The 15,944-nt window shown below is 46.6% G+C and overlaps 1 protein-coding gene across 1 annotated transcript in view; it reads left to right on the top strand.

Moving 5' to 3' along the window:
* PTH2R (parathyroid hormone 2 receptor) overlaps nt 1–15,944 on the top strand; it is a 161,807-nt gene that overhangs the window by 136,414 nt on the left and 9,449 nt on the right. The window contains exon 14 of the mRNA XM_029607921.1: nt 9,550–9,591. Within this exon, the coding sequence (XP_029463781.1) occupies nt 9,550–9,591 (42 nt within the window). The remainder of the gene's footprint in view (nt 1–9,549; nt 9,592–15,944) is intronic.

The following is a 15,944-nucleotide window of genomic DNA, read 5'->3' as shown; positions in this document are numbered from 1 at the left end:
CGACGTAATGCCTTCAGGCCTATGGGTTGAGGCCAGTCCTGGATACTCTCAAGTTTCTTAGGGTCCATTTAAAAACTGTTCTTCGAAATGATATATCCCAGGAAAGGTACAGCTTCTTTGTGAAATTCGAACTTTTCAAGCTTTGCATAAAGGTGGTACTCACGCAGGCGTCTTAGGACTTTAACATCCTCCTGATGACTTTGCAGATCCTGAGAAAAGATCAGTATATCATCAAGATATACTACTACGCATTGATACAGTAAGTCCCGTAAGAAGTCATTCATCATATTTTGAAAGACTGCAGGTGTGCTACTTAAACCGAAGGGCATGATGAGGTATTCAAAGTGTCCATCACGGGTGTTAGAAGCAGTCTTCATTCATCTCCTTTTAGGTCCAATTTGGAAAATATTTTGGCCCCTTGGAGTCTATCAAACAGTTCAGATATTAAGGGCAGGAGGTACCTGTCCTTGATGGTAATTTCATTCAGACCCCTGTAATCGATGCAGGAGCGTAAGGTGCCATCCTTTTTTCCTACAAAAAAGAAGCCTGCACCAGCAGGGGATTTGGAAGGTCTGATAAATCCCTTTTGTAGATTTTCCTGTATGTAGATAGACATAGCTTTGGTCTCAGCTACAGAAAGAGGGTAGACTCTTCCTTTGGGAGGTTCTGAGTTAGGCTTCATATTTATGGCACAATCGAACTCTCTGTGTGAAGGAAGCACATCAGCTGCTTGCTTAGAGAAAACATCCTGAAAGGAGGCGTATTGTGGAGATAAGCCACGTAATGATGGAGTGGTAGGCATGCAGATGAGCGGTGAAACTTCAGCAAGACACAGACCATGGCAGTCTGGTCCCCACTGGGACAGTTCCAAAGTAGCCCAATTAAATTATGGCATATGGTCTTGAAGCCACGGCAGACCCAACACCACCGGATGCATGGCTTTTTCCAACACTAGAAAGGAAATTGATTCTGAGTGTAGGGCTCCAGTGCGTAGGCCAATGGCCTGGGTGATCAATGAAACTTCTCCAGGAAGTGGTTCTCCATGGATGGATGACAATAGCAGAGGCTTATCTATTGGTGTGGTAGGAATCCTCAGATGTTCAACCAAGTGCTTCAGAATAAAATTACCTCCAGCACCGGAGTCAATGAGTGCGAGAGTTTTTCTTTTTTTCTTTAAATTTTTTATTTTGCCATTTCAGATATGTTACATTCATATAATCAATAGAATAGAGATTCCAAATATCTTAACATTCAAAAGAAATATACTTATTAGTCATTCACATAATCATATTTCATCTCTAGTTACACAATGGAAATATTGGGAGCCAAAATGTAATACAAACAAAATTATAGGAGCTCAATATGCATATTCAATTAAGATAATAAACCTCTGCATGAGATGCCATCCCCCTACTTTATTGGCTTCAACCTTCATCCTTTTGTTATGCTCAGGCTTGTGAACCCTTGGGCCGACGGGAGGATGGTATACCTTTGGAGAAGATCCATAGGTTCTCCCATTGGGAGGTGAGGCAGGAACAGAAAATGTGACCAGCTGACCCTTGGCACTGTAGACAGAGATGACTGTGGAGGTGGACGAAGTGTCGTGATGTCAAGGAGTGGAAATGAATCTTCGCCACTGGAAGTCCGCGGTCCCCCCAGGAGAAGCCCGTAGGGACCCAGACCGCTGGGACTTAGGTGGACCTTTGAGAGGTCAGGGAAACAGACGTTCGGTGCAAGGGCTGACTGGAGCATCACCCCTGGAAGCCCGCGGTCCCCCCAGGAGAAGCCCGTACGGACCCGGGCTGCTGGGACTTAGGTGGGCCCTTGGAGACGATGGTGAGGGAGAAGTCCGAGGTCGAGTGCCAGAGGGTCGTTGCTTACCAGTCTGAGGTCACACACCGAGGGATCACCGCTTGCCAATCCGAAGTCAATACCAAGAATCACCGCTAGCCAGTCCAAAGTCAATACCAGGAGTCACCACTAGCTGATCCGAAGTCAGGAACCAGGAACACCAAGATGAAACTGGAACAAGGAAACAAGGCACTGGAACTTACCGAAGCAAGCAGACCTGACCAACGTAGGACGTTGCCAAGTCAAGGAATGAGCAGAGGAAGCCTCCTTATATACTTCCTCTGCTCTGGATCATTGGAAGCAGATGAGTCTCATTAAAGGGATCAGGTCCCTTTAAATCAAGCAAGGGGGCGCAGCCTCATGCCTAAAGATGGCGGTGGCCATCTTGGATTTCCTCCGCGGAGGAAAGCCAGCAGAACGCCGTGAGGGAGGAGCAGGGACGGTTCCCTGCCCGGCGGCCAGGCTGTGGACCAGCCCCGGAGTGACAGGAATCGGCCCGGGGAAGTGTCAGAGGTTGCCGCGGTGGGTCACTGCCGCAGTGGAGATAGGGGGCCGTGCCCGTGGATGGCCATGGGCATGGAACACAACAGTACCCCCCTCTTTAGGGTGCCTTTCCGGAGGCCTGGGCTTAGACGGGTGGTCTCTGTGGAATTGCTCAAGCAAGGCCTGGTCCAGGATGTTGGTCAATGGCTCCCAGGTGTTTACCTCGAGGCCGAACCCCTCCCATGCTAGCAGGTATTCCCATTTCTTCCAATGTTTTCTGATGTCCAAGACCTCGCGGGCTTGATAAGTGAGGTCATCCTCAGAGGCAATAGGTTGGGGAGTCGAAGGCATGCTGGAGGGCCATGACAGCACCAAGGGCTTCAGGAGGGACACATGGAACGTATCTTGAGGGCAGGCGGCAGACGAAGCTGATACGAGACGGCACCAACTTGACGAATGATAGGAAAAGATCCAATAGAACGTGGGACCAGTCACGCTGATGGCAGTTTCAGGCAGATGTACTGAGTACTTTTGGCCTGGCCTGAATGGAGGATAAGGCCTTCTTCGCCGATCTGCGTACTTTTTAGCGGCTTGACTGGCCCGGACCAGAGCACGTCGTGTGGAGGTCCACAGGTGGTGTAACTCGTCTGCTGAGAGTTGAGCTACCGGAGACGTAACTGAGATGGGAACTGGCAGCGGCGGGCGTGGCTGCTTCCCATACACTATTTGAAACGGTGAAGACCCGGTAGCCGTGGAGAGGTGTGAATTATGCGCGAACTCTGCCCAGGGCAGGAGACTGGCCCAATCATCCTGTTTCTTGTTGACGTAGAGTCTGAGGAATTGTTTCAGTGTCTGGTTTGTCCTCTCTGCAAGGCCATTAGACTGGGGATGATACGCCAACGTACAGTCTGGCATATCATGGTATGATTGGGCCACGTCAAACTTTCACCAGAGGGCCCTCCAAAACTTGGAGGTAAATTGAGGCCCTCTATCGGAAAGGATGCATCTAGGTAGGTCATGCAGGCGGAAGATGTGCTGAACGAACAGCTGGGCCAGCTGGGGAGCAGATGGCAACCATGGGAGTGGCACGAAGTGTGCCATTTTACTAAACTGGTCAACGACCACCCATATGACCGTGTTTCCATTAGATAGTGGCAGGTCAACCACAAAGTCAGTCGCCACGTGAGTCCAAGGTTCTGCAGGCACTGGTAAGGGTTGAAGTAAGCCTGGGGTCGAACCAAGGATCCTTTTGTGATGGGCACATGACTGGAAGGACTCCACGTAAGCCCGAACATCCTTATTGACTTTAGGCCACCAATAATATCGGCGCAGGGTTTGTAAGGTCCGGGATTGTCCGGGGTGCCCAGAACAACGGGAGTCATGAGCCCAGGCCAGGACCTGTTTCCACAAGTGCGGCAGAACCAGGGTTTTCCCGGGAGGGATGGTCGTAGTAGCGGACAGGAGGATGCGGGATGGCTCAATGATGAACCGCGGTTCCTCAGTACCTTCTGTAGACTCAAAGATACGTGATAGGGCATCCGCCTTAATATTCTTCCCGGCGGGTCTGTAACGAAGGACAAAGTTGAACCTGGTGAAGAAAAGGGCCCAACGTGCCTGCCATGGATTGAGTTGTTGCGCCCGCTGCAGGTACTCTAAGTTTTTATGGTCTGTGTAGACCGTGAACTGGTGTTGCGCCCCCTCTAGCCACGTATGCCACTCTTCCAAGACTACCTTTATTGCTAAGAGTTCCTTATCCCCTATGGAGTAGTTCCGTTCTGCCGGGAAGAACTGGCGTGAGAGGAAGGCACACGGTCGTAATTTATGACTTTCGGAGGTTTGGCTCAGAACGGCGCCTACGCCTTCTGAGGACGCGTCCACCTCGATGACAAACGGCCACTGCAGATCCAGATGCCGAAGGCACGGCTGTAACAGAAGCGCCTCCTTGAGGCGACGGAAGGCAGCCTCTGCTCCAGGAGGCCACTTCTTGGGGTCTGCGCCTTTCCGGATCAGGGCTGTCATCGGGGCAATGATGAATGCATAATGCGGGATAAAAGATCGGTAGTAGTTTGCGAAACCCAGAAACCTCTGGAGTGCCTTTAGTCCTGAGGGCTGCAGCCAATCCCGAATGGCTTTCAGCTTCTGGAGGTCCATACGAAAACCTTATCTGGACACTATGTATCTCAGGAAGGGAAGAGACTCCTTCTCAAAAAGGCACTTTTCAAGCTTCGCATATAACTTGTGCTCTCTGAGGCGCTGTAACACTTGGATGACGTGCTGGCGGTGAGCAGTTAGTGTATCTGAAAATATCAGTATATCGTCCAAGTAAACGACAACGCACTGATACAGGAGGTCATGGAGTATCTCATTCATGGTGTTCTGGAACACCGCGGGGGCATTACAGAGCCTGAACGGCATTAATAAATACTCGTAGTGGCCGTCTCGGGTATTGAAGGCCGTCTTCCACTCATCACCCTCCTTGATACGGATCAAGTAGTAAGCTCCTTGGAGATCCAACTTGGAGAAGATCTGTGCTCCTTGCAACCGGTCGAAGAGCTCGGAGATGAGAGGCAAAGAATAACAGTCCTTGACTGTTATGGCATTCAGGCCCTTGTAGTCAATGCAGGAGCGCAGACTTCCGTCCTTCTTGGCGACGAAGAAGAACCCAGCCCCTGCGGGGGACTTTGATTTCCGGATGAATCCTCTCTCCAGGTTTTCCTCAATATATTCTTTCATGGCCTGGGTTTCGGCCGGAGAGAGGGCATAGGTACGCCCTCGAGGAGGCTCCGTCCCTGGGAGAAAATTGATGGCACAATCGAAGGATCGATGCGGTGGAAGTATTTCGGCCTTTTGTTTTGAGAACACATCCACCATATGCAGCTGGCAGGCCTGGAAGGCTGGTGGAAGCTATGGGGCAGGATACTGGAACCACAGATTGGAGGCAATTGCCGTGGCAATTCGGCCCCCAACGAGCCAGCTGCAAGGTCTTCCTGGAACCAGGGAAGACCCAGGACGATCGGATGGATGGAGTACTCCAGGACGTAGAATGACATCTGTTCTTGATGCAGGACCCCAGCCCTCAGCTGGACAGGAATTGTAGTGTGTGTCACCCGTTCCAGAAGAGGCTTCCCTTGGATTGAGGAGATGACCAAGGGGCGAGACAGTGGAACTTGAGGGATCTTTAAGTGTTCTACCAGGCCTTTCATGACAAAGTTACCGCCGGAGTCCCCCAGGGCCAGGGTGTGGAACTCCCCATCCGCCGCGGTTAACACCACTGGCAGCATTAGTGGAGGTGCAGGAGAGGTACGGCCCAGGAAGAGACCTCCTTCAGGTCCTAGGCCCGAGAGTTTCCCGACCGCGTTGGGCAAATGGCAATCTGATGGCCCGCTGCACCACAGTAAAAACAGAGTCCCTCCCTCATCGGCACTCCTGTGAAGAGACTCTCCCGTGACCCAACTCCATGGGTTCCTCGGCGGGTGCTCGCAGGACGCTTGAAGCGCTCCTAGGGGAGGGCAAGGGCCTTCTCACTGCCTTTACCTCGGGAAGGCGAAACCGCATACAACGGTCCACTCGGTTGGCTAATTCTATCATTCCGTTGAGGTCGTCCAGTAGTTCCTTCGTGGCTAGTTCGTTTTGCAGGCGTGAGGATAGCGCTTCCAAGAAGATCCCATGGAGGCAATCTTCTCTCCAAGTTAGCTATGCTGCTAGGGTGCGGAATTCGGTTGAATATTCGGCCACTGCCTGAGTACCTTGACGCAACTGAAGCAATTCTGAAACGGCAGTGGGTTTACAGACCGGCTCATCAAATATCTGTCTGAAAGCGCCTAGAAACTGATTCAAGTTTTCAAACACCGGGTCTCTTCTTTCCCAGAGATGAGAGGTCCAGATCAGGGGTTTCCCATCGAGCAACGACATAATGTAACTGATTTTAACCAGGTCACTGGGGAACTGCACAGGCAGCAGGGAAAAACGGACCTGGCACTGAATAAGGAATCCCCGACACAACTTCGCGTCTCCGGCATATCGAGAGGGTGCCGGGAGTTGCAGGGGAACTCCGTGTCCAACGTTGCCCGTGGAGGCCTGGACAGCGCCTTGCTGAGTAGGGCAGCCCCCTTGAGCTACGGACGGAGATGGCAGGTTGGGGTTCATGGCCCTAATGCCTCGAGTTGCTGGTTCAGGCTCTCCACAGCAGAGACAAGGGCATCCAGGGTATTTTGCTGCTCCATCATGCGCTGGGCTATTCCCGGAATGGCCTGATGGGCAGTTGCCTCCGCTGGGTCCATGGACTTGGCAATCTGTTATGCTCAGGCTTGTGAACCCTTGGGCCAACGGGAGGATGGTATACCTTTGGAGAAGATCTGTAGGATCTCCCGTCGGGAGGCGAGGCAGGAACAGAAGATGTGACCAGCTGACCCTTGGCACTGTAGACAGAGACAACTGTGGAGGCGGATGAAGTGTTGTGATGCCAAGAAGCGGAAGTGAGTCTTCATCACTGGAAGTCTGCGGTCCCCCCAGGAGGAGCCCGTAGGGACCCGGACGACTGGGACTTAGGAGGACCTTTGAGAGGTCAGGGAAACAGACTTTCGGTGCAAGGGCTGACTGGAGCTTCACCTCTGGAAGCCCGCAGTCCCCCCAGGAGGAGCCCGTAGGGACCCGGGCCGCTGGGACTTAGGTGGGCCCTTGGAGAAGATGGTCAGGGAGAAGTCCTAGGTCGAGTGCCAGAGGGTCGTCGCTTACCAGTCCAAGGTCACACACCGAGGGATCACCGCTTGCCAATCTGAAGTCAATACCAAGAATCACCGCTAGCCAGTCCGAAGTCAATACCAAGAATCACTGCTAGCCAGTCCGAAGTCAATACCAGGAGTCACTGCTAGCCGATCCTTCGTCAGGAACCAGGAACACCAAGACTAAACAGGAACAAGGAAAGAAGGCACTGGAACTCACCGAAGCAAGCAGACCTGACCAACGTAGGACGTTGCCAAGTCAAGGAATGAGCAGAGGAAGCCTCCTTATATACTTCCTCTGCTCTGGATCATTGGAAGCAGGTGAGTCTCATTAAATGGATCAGGTCCCTTTAAATCAGGCAAGGGGGCATGGCCTCACACCTAAAGATGGAAGCGGCCATCTTGGATTTCCTCCGTGGAGGAAAGCCAGCAGAACACCGCGAGGGAGGAGCAGGGACAACTCCCTGCCTGGTGGCCAGGCTGCGGACCAGCCCCGGAGCGACGGGCACCAGCCCGGGGGAGGTAGGGGGCTGCGCCTGTGGACGGCCACGGGCGCGGAACACAACACCTTTTCCATCAAGAAAACTGCTCAACTGTTCCGGTTCAAGGAAAATATACTTCTCATCTTGAAATTTCAGTGAACATTTACAAGAGTATCTTAATACCATACTGGCCCCTCTATTTACCATTTCAGTTCTCATTAGGGATGTGACTCGGGCTTCTGACGATTGAAAATATCGTACGATATTTTCAAAATCGTCAGAAATCGGGGGGCTCCCAAAACCGATAGGAAAACCCCACAAAATTGTTAATGGGGGTTCTCTTATCGTTTTGGGGGAGGGCGGGAAAAACGGCACCCAAAAATAACCCCTAAGCCCACCTCGACCCTTTAAAACTAATCCCTTAGCTTCCCCCACCCTCCTGACCCCCCAAAAAACTTTTTACAGGTACCTGGTGGTCCAGTGGGGGTCCTGGGAGTGATCTCCCGCTCTCGGGCCGTTGGCTGCCACTAATAAAAATGGCGCCAATGGCCTTTGCCCTTACCAAGTGACAGGGTATCCGTGCCATTGACCGGCCCCTGTCACATGATAAAAGCACTGGATGGCCGGCGCCAGATGGCGCCGGCCATCCAGTGCTCCCTCCATGTGCTGCTGATTTTGTTAGCTTCCCTAATTTCTTTTAGCATTCACTGTCTGTTTGTTCATTCTGGCCAGGTGGACGGTTAAGTTTGAATTTGTCCATCTAAGTATTGGCAAAGACGCTACTTAGCTGGATAAGTTGGAATTTAGCCAGATAAGTGTTTATTTTAACATCAAAGTCTAAATGGATACACAAACAGATTTTATATGTGTTATTTAGATGCATTTACCCCCCATAAGTCAGCTTTTACATGCGTAAGTCAGGGGATTTGCTACTATGTGCACAGTAATGAACTAACCAGTTTTAATAGTTAGTCTACCAGTTCATCCAGTCCATCTGCAGCTTGTGAAGAACTTCTTGGCTCTTCAGCCTGAAGTTCCCCATTTCACCCAGATCCCTCTACCAGTAATTTTTTCACTTTTAAGATATTTATGATCACTTACTCCAGATATTAAGCAGGAATAAATGTATACAATTAATGTTTCAAATTTATGTGTGTAATTTGCTTATAAAATAGCAACTTAGTCACACAAATGTTGACCCCCCTCTTCCCAAAAAGCCCATGGTCCACCCATTTTTTACATATGCAAATTTAATCATGGACCCTGATTTACGCAAGCATATTGAGATTTCTGAAACAGCTAATAATCTATGAGATGCTATTTTCACATGAAAATGCTATTTTTTACGTGTGCAACTTTTGAAAATTTGTTTTTATATATTTACATTGGGGCCAATTTTCAGATACTATCCAGCTACACAAGTTTGCCAGATAAACTCATCCTGCTAAGCTGGATGAGATATTCAGTGGTGCAGCCACACCATTGAATATACTCAGCTATCTTATAGTTAGCTGGATAAGTTTATCCAGTTCTACACTTATCCTGTTAACTAATCCAGATAATGATAAATATTGGTGTTTATCTAGTTAAGTTATCTGGATGAGTGACTCCACCATGGAACACTCCGATCCCAGCTCTCAGCCAACTAACCTTTTAGCTTGATAAAAAGTTAGGAAGCTAAGTAGCTGCTGATGACCACACCCAAATATTCAAACAGCACCACTTAGCTGACTGTGCAGCACTGAATATTGGACCCATTATTTTTTTCTGTGACCATTTCTACAAGGGGAGCATAATACTTATTCATCATGTGGATTATGATAAGATATCTATCTTCCAGGAAAACAGCATCAAATACATTTGAAATGTAAAGAGATCATGTGTCAAATATTAAATAATGATGTTCATGTTGTATTGCATTGTTCTGTGCTTTATATTTCATATAGTGCAGTGTCATGTTGTACTATTCTGTACAGTTCCTTTGACTTGTAATATTTTTTCTCATCCTGCAGGGTTTCTTTGTTTCTATCATCTATTGTTACTGCAATGGAGAGGTAAGTCTCTTCTGGCAGAGTATTTACAATTTTGGACTAGGAAGGGTTTTACCTTCATATGCTGTATGTTGAAAGAAAAACATGCACTTATCTAGTCACTTATCCATAGCCTTAGCTGCATAGATCTAGCCCCAGTGTTTGTCTTCTGAATGTCAAATAAAATATTCCCTTTATTTTTATTTCTAATAAGCAGAACTTATTCTAATGTAAGTCTTTAAACTATTTTTCATTATTATAGAAACATTCAGAATAAAACAATTTTATATAATGTAGAGAAGATATACAATCCCATCTGTCTTTTCCACATTTAAATTCCATTTCATAACATTTTGTGTTTTGAATTATCTATTTTGCAGGTAAAAAAAGCAGCTAAAAGCAAATAATTTGAAAATGCTACTGAATAAAAACATGTAGCATTCTAGGCTGGAAAAGAGAAGGGTGAATATGGCAAAATAAGTGATAATGAGTGAATAAGGAAGTATTTTGAGCATGTTTCACTTTGAATCACTGAATGCATTATCTGCCACATTTTCCTCTATGTGAGCCTCTTTATCCATTTTATAACATACAGATTTCCTTAAGTGATATTAGATCCCTATAGAAAAAGAAATAAAAATCATTTTGAGCATGTTTGGGTTGTCATGTCAGCACACTGAAAGACCAAGACACCAACAATGTCTGCTCATATATCTATCATTACATTGCCTCATTTGCATACTTTCTGAAATGCTTATTCACTTCAGAGTCATAGGCATCAAAGTAAAACCCCAGCACTCAAACATGCTAAAAACTGCTTATCACAGACATATAACTATCTTCCAATGCCTTAAAAATCTGGAGTATATGAGAAACGTCTAGCATGCAAGGCCATCATATATTTAAAACAACAGAAACACTTTTTCCCAACTACACAATCATTCTTCAGTAGGGATGTGAATCATGTGATCGATCGTCTTAACGATCGATTTTGGCCGGGGGGGGGGAAATCTGATCGTCATGGTTTTTTGGTTAAAATATCGTTTTATCGGGGGAGGGGGGGAGAGCGGGCCGTATTGCCAATATTCAAAATTGCGCCGGCGTTACCTTTGCCCTCACTATGTCATACAGGCGACGTCGGCCCGTATGACATAGTGAGGGCAAAGGTAGCGCCGGCGCCATTTTGAACATTGGCAATACGGCCCGCATGCAGGAGGTCGCTCCAGGACCCCCGCTGGACTTTTGGCAAGTCTTGTGGGGGTCAGGAGGCCCCCCCAAGCTCGGCCAAATGTCCCTGGGGGTCCAGCAGGGTCCGGGAGCGATCTCCTGCACTCGGGGACATCGGGTGCAGGAAACCAAAATGAGCACCAGCGCTACCTTTGCCCTGTCACATGGTAAGGGCAAAGGGCCACGGTGCCATTTCTATTAACGCAGCCGTGGCCAGAGAGCGGGAGAATCGCGCCGGGATCCCCCCACTGGACCCCAGGTAATTTAAAACATTTTGGGGGGGTTCGGGGAGGTGGGGGATTTGTTTAAAAGGGTCGGGGTGGGTTTTAGGGTTGTTTTGGTGTGCCAGTTTTCCCGCCCTCCCCCTCCCCCGATTTACGATTTTTGACGATAAATCAGGGGGAATTGCTTATTGTATCGCAGGCTCTAACAATTTTTGACAATTTAAAATATATCTGACGATTGTTTAAATCGTGAAAAAAATGATTCACATTCCTATTATTCAGCATCCTTCACTCATAGCTGTCTTCTCTATCAAGAGTCAGAATTCACAGGACATATACCTTTCCCTTACCCACACCATGTAATCCACAACCCTGCCTTGACCTCATTATCACCCAATCCCCTTACACATAGGCTATGAAGGCTAAATGCATGATTGCCTCATCTCTTACAATCTTCAAAGATTGCATCATGTACCCTGCATCCCAATCACCCATGACAGTGGATGCTGCCTTCATCCATCCCACTCTTACAAATACCCTTCTGCTTTCTTACCATACAGCCATCAGACATATTTTCTGGCAGAGTATAGTAGGTTGTGAGAATAGTAGTTTTTGCCTTGCTGTCTGGATCATAAAAAACACACTGACACTGATTACATCTTATGTGAAAGTATGGAAAAGATATATTACATCATAGAACACACAACAGATTTGTAAAAGAAAAAAACTTAATTTACTAAATATTGTAAAATATGATAAAACTCAGCAAAGGCAAACCACATTATAGTAAATATCAATAAAAGCAAATAGCATTACAATAATGAAAGATGAAGATTTATACAAAGAAGATAAAGATTTATAAAGAGATACCTCTCTCTTAGTCCTCCTGTTATAAGTCAATGTATCTGTGAAAAGATTGAGGGACACGGGCCTGGAGAAACATCAAGAAATGGCTAATGGCACTCTTTCTCTGAAGAATCCGAGGAACACAATTAATTACAAATAACCTTTCTGGCTCTAGTTTAGATTTTTCCAAGGCCAGTTGCTCTAATTAAAACTTACAGTTTCAATAGGATTTATGCCCTTAATATCTTAATGTTACAGTATTGATTTAAGATTTTTAATTTTAAAATTCTGAATTTTAGTTTGTTCTAATCACTATTAGCTTTAACGTATGGTATGTTTGTTTTTTATTATGTACATCACATTGATATACATATGTAAGAAATGTGATTCATCAAAATTAATAAATAATAATGACTTCAGACAGGTTAAAAACAGATGTTTCTTGTTCTTATCTTAGCTTGTTAATACTAAACAGACTAAGGAAAAGAGGCAAGACAGCAGGATATAATTTCATGACCAAAATGTCTTATGATTAGCTCTTGTGCAAATTCATATTGATCCTCATTTATTCAATTATTTATTGATGATTGCTTTGTTCCACTATTATTCCCACCTGTGTATACAAAGTTCTTTATGTTAACTAAAATAACTCCCTATTTAGCTTTCTACACATACGGCTGGATTTTAAAACCCCTGCTCATAAAACATGGGGGTTACGCATGTGGCTGGGCCTTGCGCATGCTGCACGCATTTTAGAAGAGGCCCAGCCACATGTGTATCTCACGTTATGCGCACAAGAGCCAGGCCTCTGTGAACAGGTGGTCCCGGGGGTGGGGAGGGGCAGGCTGGTGGGTGGAGCAAGGTGGGCCAGGACAGCGCTATTTCTTGCTGTCCCAGTTGCCGGCATGTGCAAGTTACTTCGGGTCAGACCCTGAAGTAATTTGCCGATCAAAAGGTAAAAAAAAAAGGGGGGGTTTAGAGGGTGGGGAGGAGAGGGGAAGGGGAAAGGAGGTTAGGGTAGGGAGTAGGAAAGTTCTCTTCCAGTCCGCTCCAATTAAGGAAGGCCAAGATGCGTCATCGCATGAAAGTTGCCAAATTCTACACCCCCCCTTGCGCATACCTCCCACGATTTTAAACATGCATGCACTGGCGCACGCATATTATAAAATTATGCGTCCATGTGTGCATACCGGGTAGCGAGTACACACATATTTTATTTTAAATCTACCCCATAGTGCCTTTAAGACCAGAATGCCCTGCATGCTTCCTGTTCTGTTCTAAATAGGGATGCATGTCAGTACTCATGAAGGCAACCATATTGTGAACCAACCAATAGGCACATCTGGAGACCAAGTAGTGGCTGTTGCCACTCATTTTTGTCCTTTCTTTCAAGCTTGTTATTAGAATCACCAAAGCGCACAAGATGTCTGTCAGCTGTACCCAAGCAACACAAATAGCTCTGGCCCCTTTAAATGCTGGTGATATGCAAGCCTAATGATGATACTGAACACATGGTATAAAAGGCATGCATCATAATTATATTCATTGCTTGACTGAAGAAGAGAAGATGATCAGCACTTCTATTGTAACACCAACCATCTTCCACAGACTTTCTTGCTGCTGATCCACTGAAATCAATATTGTGATCAAGAGCAGTACACCTGTCATCTCCTACTCATGTGTCCAGTTTTTCTGTGTGAGACGGGTAGGATACATACCTTGAGATGGATTTTCAAAACATTTTTTAACATAAAATTAGCATTTACATGCATAAGTAGCTTGTACTCAACATGCATGATATTTAATAACCTTCAAAATTCTGCTTGTATTTTCATCTCACACAAACATTTACGCATGCAAAAAAGGGATGGTCTAGGGACATTCCAGGAAGGGGCCAGGAGATACGTGCACAAGTTGCTATTTTATAAGAAACTTACGCAAGGTGCATTTGACAACTAATTTGCATAATTATTCCTGTGAATTATCTTGTGCAATTGATATCAGACTAGTCTATTGTCTATCATTGGTTGGGTGGGAGGTCTGGGTGAACTGGTGGGAATTCAGAGTAAAGAACTAGGAGGGTCTTAATGACCTAGAGAAGAATTGGGTGAAATGGTAGAGATTTTGGCAAATTATTAATTTCAATTACACGTGCATGTTTTAAAATATACCAACCTTGATACATAAAATATTTTGTTGTGGAGGTGGACCCTTGGCCCCCAAGGGTCCCCACTATCAGGAGGCGGGGCCAAACGGGAAGCGGAGGCAGACTGGAGCTTCGCCAATATCATTTCTCGTTCCCCACAGGTTGAGCCCTTGGGTACAGGGCCAGCTGGTCTTAGGCGGACCTCCGCATGGTTGATCCCGGATAGAGTGTCCAAGGCAGGGTATCAGAAAGCAGCGGAGACACAGAGTCTGAAAGAGCAAGGTTGAAGACTAGGCCAAGTTCCTGAAGCCCGGACAGACAGAGCAGGTGAGCAGTTAGGAACAAGTTAAGTCCAGGCTTGTGAGTAGGCAGGTGACTAAGAAAGGCCAAGTCCAAGGCAATCAGCTAGAGATAAGATCAGGTTCAAGCTAAAGTCAGGGCAGGAGGCTGGAGACAAGGTCAGATTCAAGCTGAAGTCAGGGCAGGCGGCTGAGACAAGGTCAGATTCGAGCAAGGGTCAAAGCTAAGGAATCCATCCAGAGCATAGTCAGGAACAAGCGAGGGTCAAAGTCAAAGAATCCATCCAGAGTGTAGTCAGGAACAAGCAAGGGTCAAAGCTAAGGAATCCGTCCAGAACATAGAAACAAGCAAGGGTCAAAGCCAAGGAATCCGTCCAAAGGGTAGTCAGGAAACAGAAAGCTGGAACTGGAATACAAGGACTGGAACAGGATCAGGTACTAGAACAGGAACAAGAACACTGGAACAGGATCAGGTACTGGAGCAAGAACACGGATGAGGAGCAACTAAGCACACAACAAGAAGCGTGGAGACCTGCTGCCAAGGCAAAGACTGAATGGCAGAGCCTGCCTTAAATAGTGAGGCTGAGAGACGTCATCATCCGGGGCCGCGGGAAGGTTTCCCGCTGTGGCCCATTTAAAGTCAGCAAAGGTGTGCGCGTGCACACCTAAGGCGGGCAGGCTGGAATTAGGAGATGGCGGCATCTTCCCTCGACGCACGTGGGGAGACCCGACTGGGACTGGAGGATGCTGCGGAGCTGCCGAAAGAGCCTGGGAGCATAGCAGGAGCATGAGCGCGTAGGCAACTGCCTACCACTGCCAAGGAGGAAGGGCTAGGTCCGGAACCCGGGCATTGGGGGTGAGTGGAGCTGGCCAAGGGCCTGCTATGGCCGGGAGACGCAACAAGTTTTACACAAGTAAATCACAATCTTTTTCACATGTAAAAGATCAAGATGTACAAGTTTTTAAAATAGGAAGGAAAAGTATGTGCTTTCAGTGCATTGCAGATATTTGTACATAAAGAGACATATGCATATTTTATAATCTGGTAAACATAATGATGCAGTACCTCTGAATGTCATTTATGTCTTAAATACAATCAGAGGATCAAACTAAACAATCTTGCAACTTTACTTATACTTTATTGTACAAACTGTTTCCAACATTGCTTATACTTTGTTATACAAACCATATAATCACAGAACAATTTTTTAAAACACGTGCACCCTTAATTTGTATACCTCACCTATATTATTTAAACAATATATCATAAATCATACAAGCATATCAATAACAGATACAAAACCCTTTAAACCCTCATATCCATTCATAACTTACCCCACATTCATACCACACATACCTCATGCCTAACACACTATCCACATATATACCCTCATCTAAAACCAATAACCCCATCACATATTAAAACATCATTCCTAAATTTGTTCAATGATGATTGTGTGCCTAACGATGACAATTGTATACTGTAATCCGAGAGCCTCGTTTCACCCCTCGACTCGGGGCTTCATTAGAGATAACACAAATCCTTCTTAATTCACACAACCATGAATAAATCCCTATGCCTCCTTCTACTTCTCCAAACGCTTTCAATGAACACTTCCTTAAGCACTTTCAATG

Source organism: Rhinatrema bivittatum, chromosome 6 (genome assembly GCF_901001135.1).
Source record: "Rhinatrema bivittatum chromosome 6, aRhiBiv1.1, whole genome shotgun sequence".
NCBI classification, from domain to species: Eukaryota; Metazoa; Chordata; class Amphibia; order Gymnophiona; family Rhinatrematidae; genus Rhinatrema; species Rhinatrema bivittatum.
The sequence above is the reverse complement of the archived record's forward strand: the minus strand, read 5'-3'. Positions and strand labels throughout refer to the sequence as shown.